The sequence below is a fragment of the Myotis brandtii genome, unplaced genomic scaffold (genome assembly GCF_000412655.1).
Source record: "Myotis brandtii unplaced genomic scaffold, ASM41265v1 scaffold314, whole genome shotgun sequence".
NCBI classification, from domain to species: Eukaryota; Metazoa; Chordata; class Mammalia; order Chiroptera; family Vespertilionidae; genus Myotis; species Myotis brandtii.
In genome coordinates, this window is record NW_005362033.1 from 3,512,943 (window position 1) to 3,527,310 (window position 14,368).

A 14,368-nucleotide genomic window follows, 5' to 3' on the forward strand; every position below is an offset into this window, starting at 1 on the left:
TGCACTGGTGGGGTCCCTCAGCCTGGCCTGCACCCTCTCACAATCCAGGACCCCTCAGGGATGTTGGAGAGCTGGTTTTGGCCAGATCCCCTCAGGCCAGGCTGAGGGACCCCACCAGTGCACGAATTTGTGCACCCGGCCTCTACTGTTATCTATAACCTTGTGTGTGTTTATTCCACATCCTTATTTTCTCCCAGACTTTTGCAGTTTCACTTTCTTTTTTAAAAAAAAATATTTTTATTGAAATCAGAGAAGAGAGAGGGAGAGATGGAAACATCAATGGTGAGAGAGAATCATTGATTGGGTGCCTCTTGCACGTCCCACACTGGGGGTCAAGCCTGCAACCCAGGCATGTGCCTTTGACTGGAATTGAACCTGGAACCCTTCAGTCCCCAGTCTGATGCTATATCCATTGAGCCAAACCGGCTAGGGCTGCAGTTTCACTTTCAATGCCTACAGCTTTTTTTTTTTTAAGTGCCCTTGACTAGAATTGAACCTGGGACCCTTCAGACCGCAGATCAATGCTCTATCCACTGAGCCAAACCCTCTAGGGCTATCAATGCTCTATCCACTGATTGTCTGTCTTTGGGGCCAGTCCTTCAGTGGCTGCTGCCATGATAATTAGCAACCAGAAGTCATCTTTGAAGTCATCTATAATAATAAAAGCGTATCGCTTCTCAGCCTTTTGGCTAAGATCAAGTGTAATAATAAAAGCGTAATATGCAAATCAACCAAACGGCCAAACAGTGGAATGACTGTCCGGACAACCATGCTATGACACCCACTGGTGCCAGGCCAACCAAGGCGGGTACGATGCGATTGGTCAGGGGCCCAGCCATCGCCCCATGATCGCCCTGCAGAGGGAGGCCCAGGCCTGTGGGCTGTGGCAGGTGGGCAGGGCCTCCCTCTTTGGGAGTGATCCATCATGGAGCCCCGGTGAAGTAGGTGGGGCCTACGTCTTTGGGGAAATCGAGGGTGCAGGCTGGGCTGAGGGACCTCCCCTGCACCCGCCCCCACGAGTGCACTGGGCCTCTAATTTTGGTATAAAGAGTAAACACGATCCAGCTCTACCTTTTTTCCAAAATGCTTACCAGTTCTCACTATTGTCAGGGCTGGCTTCATGGCTGACACCGTGTAGCTTACAAAGCCCTGAGAGAGCTTAGAACACAGGCACTTTTAAAGGCTAAGATAGACGTAAACATGAGTAGAACTTTTGCTATTTTATTTCTGCCCTCCAAGCTCCGGGTGTGGGAACCTCCCTTTGTTGCCTGGAGGCATGGCTGTGTGGTGCTGTGTGGCCTGTAGATGCTGCTCCCCCATCTGCCCCTTCCTTTCCCCCATTTCTCATTTGTGAAACCAAATTATTTCTCTCTCTCTCTTTTTTTTTATCCTCACCAGAGGAGTGAGGATTTTTCCCCCATTGATTTTTAGCAAGAGTGGAAGAGAGGTGGAGGGGAGAGAGAGAGAGAGAGAGAGAGAGAGAGAGAAACATTGATGTGGGAGAGACACATTGGTTGCCTCCCACACACACCCTGATCAGGGGTAGGGATCAAACCTGCAACCCAGGTACATGCCTTTGACTGGGACTCGAACCTGAGACCCTTCGGTGCATGGGCCGATGCTCTACCACTGGGCACACCAGCCAGGACACCAAATTGTATCTTAACCTGCTCTGGTTAGTGACCCTTTCTGAGCATTTATACATACAAGGACCATGTGTACAGGGCGTGTGCACGGCAGCCGCAGTTCTGCAGACAGAGTACTTCCCAGACTCCCAGTCACGCTGGGAGGTGGCCAAGAGGGCCAAGCTCAGGTGATCCGTCCTGCAGATTTTCAGACACATCCTGCAGCGAGAGTTCTCGGGACCGTACCAGTGCCTTTCCCGGAAGTTCACTGAGTGGTGCTACGGGCCGGTCCGGGTGTCACTGTATGACCTGGCCTCTGTGGACAGCTGGGAGGAGAACTCGGTGCTGGAGATCATCACCTTTCACTGCCGGAGCCCGGTGAGCCCGCCCTGCAGACACTCCCTGCAAGCTCCCCACCCAGGCAGTCTGCTGGCCAGTGGGGTGTGGCTGCAGGTCCTGACCCCACACTCATCCCACACGCCAGTCCCACCTGCTCTGGACAGGAGAGGCCCTCAGCCACTCCCTAGTCAGGAGGGTGGGGTGGAGGCAGGTGGGAGGGGTCAAGCGGGGCTCCCCATCCTCTCCTCTCCTCTCCATTCCCTCAGCCCTTGCACTGAGCCCATGAGTGGGCCCCTGTGTACACCTGCTGAGTGTCCCCTGGCGCTCACATTCCCACCCCAGCACCGACACCAAATGGTGGTTTTGGAGCCGCTGAACAAACTGCTGCAGGCGAAATGGGACCTGCTCATGCCCAGGTTCTTCTTCAACTTCCTGTGTTTCTTGATCTACATGCTCATCTTCACCGCTGTTGTCTACTGCGAGCCTGCCCTGGAAAAGGCAAGGCTGGGGAGGGGAGGGGGCTTACCCTGGGGAGGCCCCTGGAAATAGCCCTGGAAGAAGCTGGGACAAGGACACCCTCCACCTCCCAGCCCCCGCTTGTGCTGAGGCTCTGACTGCTGAGTGATCCTCAGGCTTTCCAGCCGGGCCAGTGGGATGCCAGCTCCACAGGAGTTAACACTCACCATATGTGAGAAAGAGTCTAAGTGATTGACTTGTATTCACTTTAATTCAATTTCACAACAACCCTCTGAGATGAAGTATTGTCCCCGTTTGCAGTGGAGGGAAGGGAGGGACAGAGGGGCAAGTAACTCACCCAGGCTCACACAGGCTGTAAGTGTGGAGATGGGATCTGAACCAGGCAGCCCGGCTTCCGATTCCCCCTCACAACTGCTCCGCACGGTGGACTAGAATCCAGTGGGCCTGCCCCGAGCCCAGGTTCCTGCTGCCGCTCCGAGGGGAGGGGCCGCTCCACAGCTCAGGCTCAGAGTGGGTCCTCAGCTCTGGCGCTCGGAGGGAGGGCCATTGGGAGGGGACCCTAGGTCCTACCTGAGTGTCTCCTCACAGGCCTTCCTCCCCATGAAAGGGACAGTGAGAAACTCCCTGCAGCTACTGGGCCACATCCTGATCCTGCTTGGGGGCGGCTACCTCCTCCTGGGCCAGGTGAGGGCTCCTTCCTCTCCCCCACTCCACGTGGCTCCAGCCTGCCCAGGGGCCGCGAGGAGCCTTAGAGCCAGGTAACCACAGTACCTTGGTTTATGGGGAAACTGAGAACCAGTCCCACCCTGACTGCCTCTGGGCGGTTGAAGGCCTCGCCTGCTGGGGCTGCTACCCTCCTACTATGCTTTCTAGAGCAGCAGTCGCCAACCTTTCGGACCTCATGGACCACCGGTTGGCGACCGCTGCTCTAGAGTGCCCGTGGTGTAGGGAATGGCTCCTATGACTCCTTGCCAGTGCCAGCTAGCCCCCCGGGGAAATCGAGCTGGAAGCCCCAGCCCCTAGGTCCCTGGGCTGGGGCATTCCTCCCTTTGGGAGCACAGAAGGTGGGGCTCAGCCCACTCCCCCAGCCGGGTTTCTGCCTTTGAAAGTGCTGCAAGCTCGCAGGAGACAGCTGGGCATGGCACTGACTCTCAGAGTGGGCAGAACCTGGGCACCAACTCCAGGTCGGCTGGAGCCCAGGGTGGTGCTGGGGGGGCAGGGAGAGGGAGGGCAGGGAGCTCCCCCCTTACCATAAGCAGTGCATGAGCTCTGGTTCCGGATCCACACGGAGCCAGGAGGCCCTGGCATTGCCTCGGGTCTGTGGGCGGCTGCACTTTTTGGAAACAGGGTCCTAACCTTTCTTAGCTATCAGCAAAATTCATGAGCTCCTCTGAAAAGTTGCACAGGCTCCCACATGATGAGAAGGCAGGGGCAGGTGGGAGCTCAGACCCGGGCCAGGGGGCGGGAGGTGGGCAGGAGGGAGGGCTGTGTGTGGCCTGGAGAGCAAGTTTCCCACGCCTGTCCTCCCTCCCGAAGCTGTGGTACTTCTGGAGGCGTCGTCTGTTCATCTGGATCTCGTTCTTGGACAGCTACTTCGAACTGCTCTTGTATGTGGGGCCTTGCTCCTCCTCCATCTCGGGCCCTGGAGAGGTGGTTGTGGCAGAGGGCAACCCGCAGCTTTAGAGGGGAGGACCCAGGGCCGAGGGGCCCCAGGGGTTTGGAACCAGAGGCCAGACTCATGAGTCCAGCTGTCCAGCTTGGGGTTCCCTACGCTCCCATCCGTGTAGAGCATTTACTGACCCTCACTGTGCATGGATGGAGCCTGAACTCTTTCTATGTCTTGTCTCATTGAACCCTCACAAATGCTCTGTGGGTCAGGTGGTTACTGTTACCTCATATCCTGGGGAGGGAACTGAGGCCCACAGGGGTGAACTAACTGCTTGGGGTGGAGGTCAGGACCTGATGGGGTCTAGACAGGTGGAGAACTCACCCATCAGACTGCAGCGGGAGAGGCAGTGGTGGTCAGCATTGGCCAGTGGGGACTAAGGGGGTCTTGTCAAGTGGCCTGCAAGCTGACCCTGTCCCTGTCCGCATTCAGCCTGGTCCAGGCCCTGCTCACGGTGCTGTCTCAGGTGCTGCATTTCCTGGCTATTGAGTGGTACCTGCCTCTGCTTGTGTCCTCGCTGGTGCTGGGCTGGCTGAACCTGCTTTACTATACACGCGGCTTCCAGTACACAGGCATCTACAGCGTCATGATCCAGAAGGTGAGAGGCAGGGGTGGCCCCGCTGCAACCGACTGGGCAGGGCTGGGCACCACACTCCAGCGGGACTCCTTCGGCCTCAGCAGTCAGGTGACTTCTTCCACAGCTCACCTGGGCAGAGAACATGAGTATGTGCATCACGGACCCAGACACTCGCGGAGTGTCAGCAAGAGTGTGGGTGTGCACATACCTGCTCTCAGGGGTCTGCACTCTGCCTACGTAAGCAAATACCTGCACTTGTGTGTCTGCAAGTGTCCACACGGGAGCACGTGCATGCTTGCACACTGAAGGAGCAGAGACTATGCACACAAGCCCATTATATGCCTGGACAGCTGGGCATATGGGTGTGTCTGCATTTATTTATTCAACAAATGTTTAGCAAGTCCATACTATGGACCAGGCCCTGTTTTAAGTGTTAGGAATACACTCTTCTGCTCACTAACAAAATAGACAAGTCCATGCTCTTTTGAAGCTGACGTTCTCTTGGGGGAAATGAAGGCACCACAAAAACAGATGAGAAGATTACTGACTGCTAACTCCTATGAAGGGAACACAGAGGACAGAGTGACAGAATGATTGGGCAGAGAGCTTTAGATAGAGTGGTCTGCAAGGCCCCTCTGAGGAGGTGGCGACTGAGACCTGAAAGAGTGATTCAGCATAGACTCAAGGAAGAAGATTCGAGACAAAGAGAACAGCAAGGAAAAGGCAGGAGTCAAAACAAGGTTGAAGTGCTGAGACAGATTAGGAGGCAGGGTGTGTGAAGGAGATGAAGGTGAGGATGCGGGGTGAGTGAAGGAGGTGAAGGTGAGGATGCGGGGTGAGTGAAGGAGATGAAGTTGAGTGCGGGGTGAAAGGAGGTGAAGGTGAGGAGGGTGGGTGAGTGAAGGAGGTGAAGGTGAGGATGCTGGGTGAGTGAAGGAGGTGAAGGTGAGGAGGCTGGGTGCATGAAGGAGATGAAGTTGAGGGGGAGTTGTTGCCCATAGGAAGGGGTCTGGAGGCCCAGAAGACTTTAAAAAATTTTTAATTGTGGTAAAATGTACATAAAATTTACCATTTTAACCTTTTTTTAAAAAAATTATTAATCCTCACCCGAGGATATTTTTCCATTGATTTTTAGAGAGAGTGGAAGGGAGGGGGAGAGACGCAGAGACAGAAACATCAATGTGAGAGAGACACATCAATTGGTTGCACCCCACCGAGGCACGTGCCCTTGACCAGAATCCAACCTGCAACCCTTCGGTCCACAAGCCAATGCTCTATCCACTGAGCCAAGCTGGCTAAGCCTTAACCTTTTTAAGTGTACAAGTCAGTGGCGTTAAGCACATTCACATTGTTGTGCAACCATCACCACCATCATCTCCAGAACGTCCATTATCCCACACTGAAACTCTGCACCATTGCCCTCCCCAGCCCACGGCAACCACTGTCTCTATGAACTTGATGACTCTAGGTGTCACGTATAGATGGAATCAGGCAGTATCTGTCCTTTTGTCACTGGCTTATTTCACTGAGCATAGTATTCTCAAGGCTCATCAGGTTGTAACGTGTCAGAATTTCCTTCCCTTTTGTTTTTGTTTTGTTTTTTTTCGTTAATCCTCATTCGAGGATATTTTTTCCCATTGATTTTTAGAGGGAGTGGAAGGGAGGAAGAGAGGGGGAGAGAGGAACATCGATGTGAAACAGACACATTGATTGGTTGTCTCCTGTAGGTGCCTCAGGGATCAAACCTGCAACCCAGGTACATGCCCTTGACCAGGAATTGAACCCTGGGGCGACACTGTAATCACGGAGACATGCAGGCCAGGGCAGAATTTCCTTCCTTTTAAGATTGAATAGTATCCCATTGGATGGATATACCACGTTTTGTTTATCCCTTCATTCATCAATGGACACCTGAGTTGTTCCCACCTTTTGATATTGTGAATAATGTGCTATGAACACTGATGTGTACAAATACCTACTTGAGTTCCTGTTTCCAATTCTTTTGGGTATATACCCAGATGTGGAATTGCTGAATCATATGGTAACTCTATGTTTAAATTTTTTTACCCTGGAGGGTTTTAAGCAGGAAAATTATATGATCTGATGTAGACTTTTAAAAGACCCGTTTGCTCAGTGTAGCTCCACAGGGCCTGTGTATGCACACACACGTGTGTGTGTGTGTGTGTGTGTGTGTGTGTGTGTGTGTGTTTTCCTTTTCTTTTTTTGCCATTTGGTATACACTAAGGGGTCATTAAACTACATCGCAGGCCAAATCTGGTTCCCGGCCTGTTTTGGTAAATAAAGTTTTATTGGCACACAGCTATGCCCATGTGCTCACATACTGTCTATGGCTAGGGCTGCTTTCATGCTCCAACCACTGAGCTGAGGGATTAAGGGGCTATATCACCCCTTAAAATGTTTCTATCTGGCCCTTTACAGGAAAACTTTAGTGACCCCTCAGATATTCTCCTTATGTCTACGGCCATATATTAGAAGAATTCTAGTTTCTTGTTGATTTGTAATACCTCTTTATATATGAATGACTTTTTGTCACCCACTGAAAACATTTGGAATTTTGAAGAGAAAAGTGTATAACTTTTATGTACTTACATCTGTCCATCTTTTCCTTTCTGGCTTTGGCCTTAAGAGTCAGGCTTAGTGATCACCCTGAGGTTGTAGACGTGTTCCTCATCGGTGTTTTCATCACAGTGCCTCTACGGGGATAAAAGGTCAGGGGTGCTTGTGGCAGACCTAGCACCACTGGCCTCAATTCTGTTCTGAGAAAGTGATACTCAGTGACCACCTTAACCACTCGGCTCATGGCTTTCTCTGCTGTTGACTCACACAAAAGCCACTGAGGACTCCAGGGCCCCATAAGAAGGGTGACGATTACTGAGCTTAATAGCACGGTCTCTGTACCACCCGCCATATAGTGTCCCTGTTTGTGAAATGGGTCCTGGGTTCCGGTCCTGATCCCCTCACCTGCTATGGCAGAGGACTGCCTGTCTCTGTTTCCCCATCCATAGAGTAAGCATATTCTATGACTAGGTTTGGTGTGAGAAATAACTTAGCCCTTAGAACAGTGCCTGACACACAGCAGGTGCTCAATGTGTTAATTATTATCATCATAATTATTATTAAGTCTTCTTGAGTGCCTACTATGGGGCTAGGCACAGTTTTAGGTTCTAAACGCATAGCAGAGAACAAGACAAAGTCTGCCCTCACGTAGCTCCCATCCTGTGCTCAGCATATACTGAGTGGGTGGTTTTGGTGGGCGAGGCAGGCAGGCTGTGCCATCAGAGGTCCCTGCAGCTGGGGCTGATAAGGCACCACCTACAGTGGAGGAAGCCAAAGCTGCTCCTTGACCTGGGAAGGTTGGGTGCAGGCCTGGGCAGTTTGTGTAGGGAGAGCCTTGCCCAAGAGGCTGGACCGTGTTACCAATTCCCTGCTGACCTTGGGTAAGCCCCTGTCTTCTCTGAGACTCCGTGGCCTTACCTGCAAAGTTCTGTCCCCACCTACTTTGTGTGTCAGTGGGCAGGCACATGTGTGGGTTAGAGCAGATGAACTTCGGTACCTGTCGGTGTGACATTCTGGGGCCTGTAATGATGCCGTAGCCAGTGACTGCCGAGCACTCTACATGCAGACTTCCCCTAAGCCCCAGGTCTGTAAGTGGGGAAGCTGAGGTTCCCGGGGTTGAGGCCGACACCACGCAGGTAATCAAACACTGGAGCTGGGTCCAGCCTGGTGCTCAGTGGACTTAGGCCTGTACTTACTGTAAAGTGCGTGGCGCATCTCCCTGGCTGCTCTGTCTGATGTGTCCTTTGTCCCCAGAAAGCCATCTCTGTCCTGGAGATGGAGAATGGCTACTGGTGGTGCAGGAGGAAGAAGCAGCCGGCAGGGGTGAAGCTGAGGGTTGGCACCAGGCCAGATGGTAGCCCGGATGAGCGTTGGTGCTTCAGGTGAGTGAGGGGCAGGGGAGGGAGCTGAAGGCCGGCCTTACTCCTCTGAAAGCCAGGGACAGCGGCCAGGAGCCGGGGTGTTGGGAGAGGCAGGACTTAGGAGTGACAGGGGACTGAGCCTGCCCTGGGAAGGCGAGGTCAGGGATGCTGGATCTCATAGGCCCAGGGCTGCCACTGCCTGTCTGGCCATCTGTCTGTCCCTGTGGCTTAAACTGAAGGTCCCTGACCTACTTCTCTGGCCTGGAATCGGGTACAGTTAAGAGGCCGAGAAGCCAGAGGGACCCTCAGGTTATAGCACACCAGCCTCGCTGCCGCTGGTCTGACCTGCCCTCCTAACTCCCCACATGACCAGGGGCTACAACCCTTTCACAGAGAACAAACTCTTCCATGCCCGTGGGGGACCCGGCACTGAGAGAGGCCACTCGGTGACAGATGCACAGACAGAAACAGGCTTTCAGGAGATAAGAATTAAGCAAGGAGAGGGAGAGTCTCAGGCAGGTAGCGCAGCCCACTGGGCCCCAGCGGGGACACGGAGGCACACCTGACCTAAACCCTTCGCTGGACGTTCTGGGCACCCAGGTCGCTGGGGACCGCCTGCAGGACAGGTGCCTGTTCCTCCCCACGGGCACCCGGCTCAGGACAGTGGCCACAGCAGCAAGGGCTGAGGGGGCTGGTGGTGGCCGGGGTCTTGTGCAGAGACCCATCCTCCTGGCAGTCCCTGTGTCCCCCGGAAGGTCTGCTCAGCCCACCACCCAGGGCCAGGGCCCTCCTGGGCGCAGCAGGCCGAGCTGGCTCCGCAGCTCACAGCTGCTCTGCCCCCCAGGTCGGAGGAAGTGAACTGGGCTGCCTGGGAGCAGACGCTGCCCACAGTGCGCGAGGAGCCTGCGGGGCCAGGCGACCCCGGTGAGTAACCCTGTGGGAGACTGTGTTCCCATGTGTGTGGTCACATGCGTGTGTTTGCATGTGTGTGTTTGTATGTGTGTCTGCTTGGCCACATAGCTATGCAGAGTCTGGGGCAGGACCTTTGCTGTGGCCATTCCTGAGCTACACTCATTTGAATAAATGCCCCCCTGAAAGTGGTGCTCCCCTCCCCCCCCCCCCCCCCCCCCGGGACCCCCTCCAGGCCATTAGTGCTTTCACAGCCCAGCCTGCACCCCGACCTCCTCGCCTGCCTTCACCTGCCCTCACCTCCCGCCTCTTCACACCGTCCCCTCCTCCTCGCAGGCTCCAACCCCCCCCCCCCCCCCTTCCCATCCAAGTGCCAGGGCTGAGCCTGGAGCCCAGCAGGGGAACCGGCTAGGGAGGCCCCTCCCCACCATAGCACAGGTGGCATCTCTGGCCCCCACGGGCTCTGTCCTCTCGGCCCTGCTGACCAGAGCACCGAGCCTCTTCCCACCTCCAGCCGGTTCCTCTGTGCCTGTCCCGCCTTTCCGGGCCTGCGTCCTCTCCTTCCCAGCGTGTGAGAGCCCCCCTTGTCCCCCTCCCTGCTTCCCACCATGGGTGACTCCTTCCTCCCACCCAGAGGCCTCTTCCGAGAACCAGCTCTCTTCACAGCACACCCTCCTGGAACCTTCGGTAGCTCCCATCTCAGCCTCTGTGAGCTGCTTCCTCTCCTTCCTCATCCTCTTTCAGAAGACTCCACTTGCTTGCGCCTCTGGCCCAACCCCTCCCACGACAGCCTCCTGCATCTCCTAGGACCCCTGTAGGGGACTCATCTGTCCTCCTGCTTCACAGCCGACTGGCTTCCCAGGTCCAGGGTCCCTGACGAAGGCCCTGGCAGCCCGGCGGGCTTCCTGTCTACCCGCCTTGTCCTTAATTCTGAGTCCTGCTGCCCCGTCACTTCATTGCCAAGATTCTAAAAGTCAACTTGCTCCTCATCTTGCCCCAAGCATTCCATACCCCAGCCTCACACACGGGGCCTGCTGGGCCTCCACCGGGACATCCCAAACAGGAACAGCGGTGGGGCGGTTCCAAGCATTCCATACCCCAGCCTCACCGGGACATCCCAAACAGGAACAGCGGTGGGGCGGTCCTACCAGGCCCATGTCACTGCACCCACTCCTCACCAGGTGAGGGCCTTGCCGGTGTCCTGCCCTCCTGCCCCCATCTGGTGCCGAGTGTCCTGGAGACCCCACGGGCAGCCCTTGCCCTCTGCCCGACTCCGCATCTGCTGACTGTGCTGCTGCAGGGCTGCTTTGCCTGCACCCCGACCTCCAGACAAGCCTCTCTCTCCAGTGTCTCCCACTCCAACTCCTCTTTGTAGGAAAAACTACACGTGCCCCACGACACAATGCCCCCCTCTGCCTGGAAGGCTACCCTTTCAGTGCGCAGGTCAAGGACCAAAGCTGCTGTCCACCCCCCGACCCCCCCAGCTCTCTCCACGTGACAGCCAGTCCAGTCTACAGTGCTCCCTGTCCTTCGCCTGCCTTGGGTCTTCTCTCTGTCGAAAGTGCCCTTCCTGCTCCTCTGGGTGTCCAATCTGCCCCCGCCCTGTGGGTGCGGTCCCTCTCTCCTCTGAGCTCCCGAGCACCTAACTCTCACTTCCCTCCAGCTCTTCAGCGAGTGTGTGTGTCTCCGGTGTCCTGGTTTCTAATGAAATAGTCTGTCTCCTGGGAGGAGGCCCACCCCAGGCACATGCAGGGGTTCAGGAAATGCTGTGGAAGGAGGGAGGCGGGGGACGGGTTGCTGGGGACTTCAGGATCCCCTGCTGTCCACAGGCCAGATGTGGTTTCAGGGGGGGCCTTCTGCTGCTTCCCTAGCGCCTGAATCCCGGGCACACACCGCAAGGGCCAAGTCCCAGTGTCTTCACCCATTCACAGGCACCAGGAAGAGCCCTGCCCCAGCCGCCCGCCCCGGGAAGGACGGTGCCCTGGAGGAAGACCACCTGCCCCTCCAGCCCCTAAAGTCCCACTGACGGACGGCCAGCGCAGCAGGAGGCCGGCAGGACGGCGCCAAGGAACTTTCCTAGGGAACAAATCTCAGTATTTTCTCAGGACTAACCCTACCGGAGAGATTCTAGCAAAGTTACCGGGACCCTAGGCTGGTCGACGTCTGCATGACTCTGTGAGCAGGAGCCCGTGTCTGGGGCTGGGCTGCTCCCGCCCTCACCTGGGCCCAGGAGACCCTCGCCTGCTGCCCCCCAGCCTTGAGCTGTTCTCTTCCTGGGTAAAGGGAGCTGGCCAGGTGGCTCCTGTTCTGGCAGCTGCGTGGTGGTGGACATGCACTAGCACGGCCTCCCTCTTACCTCTCCCATAGCCCCAGGCACCTCCAAGCCACCTCCAAGACGCCTCTCAAAGCCCTTGTGGGCCTCGGCTTAGTTTGGACTCTGGAGTATTGCTTTCTCTCCCCACTGGCGTCCTGCTTAGTCTATACTCTGGCAAGCCGTTCTCTCAGAGCAGGCAGAGGGCACTTGCTAAGACACAAGAGAACTGTGATACTTCTGTGCTCGGGAGGCTTGAGGCTCCCTGTGCGCACAGGTACTCTAGCTGGCACCCCCAGCACTCAGCGGTTTTGCCCAAGCATTTCCAAGCATCTCTCCCATACCCCTGCGGCCCCCATGTTCTCCTTAGTACTTTCACCAGATTCTTCACGCAGGCGGAGGGGACATGTGGGTCTGACCCCATGACTTGGCTCTCTCTGGAAATGAAACTGGAAAAGTTGGTGTTCATGCTGCCTGTCACCATCAGAACCAATCAGTAGAGACAAGGATTGCATCTTTATGGGTGTGATCTGAGAAGACAGTAGGTTATGTACCCTAAAAAGATTGTCTTGCATCTCAGATCAAGCCGACCCTTTTTATAAGGAGAAGAAAAGTGTAGGTAAAGGGTTTGGAATTCAGGGGAAAACAGGTGAGGGGTTTGGAATTCAGGGGAAAAGGTGAATGGGATAGAAGCTGCAGTCCAGGGGTTTTCCTAGCATCCCTTCACCTGCTGACGGGTGATTCTTTTCTTTCTTTTTTTCTTTATTGTTGAAAGTATTACATATGTCTCCTTTTCCCCCCATTGACCTCTCCCAGCCCACCCGTTTTTTGTTTTAGCTTTTTAAAGTATATTTTTATTGATTTTAGGGAGGAAGAGAAAGGGAGATAGGAACATCAGTGATGAGAATCATTGATCGGCTGCCTCCTGCACGCCCCCTACTGGGAATTGAGCCCGCAACCCCGGGCATGTGACCTGACCAGGAATTGAACTGTGACCTGATTCAGAGGTTGACACTCAGCCACTGAGCCCCGCAGGCCAGGCCTGACCAGTGACTCTATCTGTGCCCTGGGCAGTGGACATTCTTTCCCTGGAGCACAAGGCTCAGATACCGCCTTGCAGTTCTCCTGGGGCGCAGAGGTCGAAGTGCGTGTGGGTCTCATGAAGTCAGGGCAGGTCCAGTCATAATTTCAGGCCCTGGAGCAATAGCTTTCCAAATGCACGTTACCAAGCCTACTAACTATATATCTGAAGCTAAATTTTTTTTAACTTCTTGAGTTCCCATCAGAAATTCCCTCCCTGTGTATCACATGATCTCACGCATATGTGGAATCTAATGAACAAAATAAACTGATGAACAAAATAGATCCAGAGACATAGACACATGGAACAGACTGTGGAATCTCAGAGGGAAGGTAGAGGTGGGTGGGTGGGAAGAGATCAACCAAAGAATTTGTATGCATATATGGTGGACATAGATAGAGTGGTGAAGGTCTGGTATGGGAGGGGGCTAGAAGGGGTTGATGGGGGGAAAAGGGGGACATATGTAATACTTTTAACAATAAAGATTTAATTTTAAAAAAATCCCCTCCCTCCAATAAGATACTACACTTATTTCTAAGATCAGCTCAAGAGTTGTTATCTCACTATATAGGGTGTCCCCCCTAAAATGTATACACATTTATATACACAAATGTATACAAATTGTGATATTCCCCCCAAATGTATACACACACTCTGAATAATTATAAAGGCAGTGTTTATTAAAATACATTTCATTTTTAAAATTGAGCTACCAGCTGTCAAAGTGTGCATACATTGTTTTGGGGCACCCTCATATAGCCTTTCCAATTTACTCCAGTAAAATGAATTGCTCTCCTGCGCCTGGTGTGGCTCAGTGGTTGGGCATCAACTTAGGAACCAGGAGGTCAAGGGCTCAATCCCCAGTAGGGAGCATGCAGGAGGCAGTGATCAATGATTCTCATCATTGATGTTTCCATCTCTCTCCCCCTCTCCCCCCCTCTCCCTTCTGCTCTGAAATCAATAACAAATATATTTTTAAAAATAAAAATGAATTGCTCTCCCTTGGGGTAATGGGTGTTTATATAATGTGTATGCACGATTGCATATTAATTTTTAAGTGAAAGGAAGACCTGAGTTTGCTCACTTGCGGACAGGCCGAGGTTTCCATTGCTGAGAAGGGGGCATGGGGGTCAGGAAAGGAGCGGGGGAGGATGGCAGCTCGCTCCTCTGAGGTCATTCTAAGGAGCGCACGGTGCGGGACTCCGCCGAGGCTTTGAAATAGTTGCGGGGAGCGCGCGACTGGCAACGTTTCTTAGAATCAGGTCGCCCTCCCTGCCAGGCTCTGCAGGTCTCAGGTGCGGGATCTCATGTGATCGTCAGGACAACGTGGTGTGGCCCGGCTTCTCCATTTTCCTGACGAGCAGGCGGAACCTCACAAAGATGAGTCCGTTGCTCAAGGTCACGCTGCAAAGCCGGGGCAGGGGCGGGACCTCCAGGCGGCCCCG

At 54.4% G+C, this 14,368-nt stretch overlaps 1 protein-coding gene across 1 annotated transcript in view; it reads left to right on the forward strand.

Annotated features, from left to right (window-relative positions):
• The window catches only part of TRPV2 (transient receptor potential cation channel, subfamily V, member 2), a 25,184-nt gene extending 13,537 nt beyond the window's left edge, over positions 1–11,647 (forward strand). The window contains exons 5-12 of the mRNA XM_014542813.1: positions 1,830–2,003; positions 2,307–2,462; positions 3,030–3,125; positions 3,978–4,048; positions 4,540–4,705; positions 8,498–8,643; positions 9,467–9,546; positions 11,463–11,647. Coding sequence (XP_014398299.1) covers positions 1,830–2,003; positions 2,307–2,462; positions 3,030–3,125; positions 3,978–4,048; positions 4,540–4,705; positions 8,498–8,643; positions 9,467–9,546; positions 11,463–11,557 — 984 coding nt within the window. The 3' untranslated portion in view covers positions 11,558–11,647. The remainder of the gene's footprint in view (positions 1–1,829; positions 2,004–2,306; positions 2,463–3,029; positions 3,126–3,977; positions 4,049–4,539; positions 4,706–8,497; positions 8,644–9,466; positions 9,547–11,462) is intronic.
• The last annotated feature ends 2,721 nt before the right edge of the window (positions 11,648–14,368 follow it).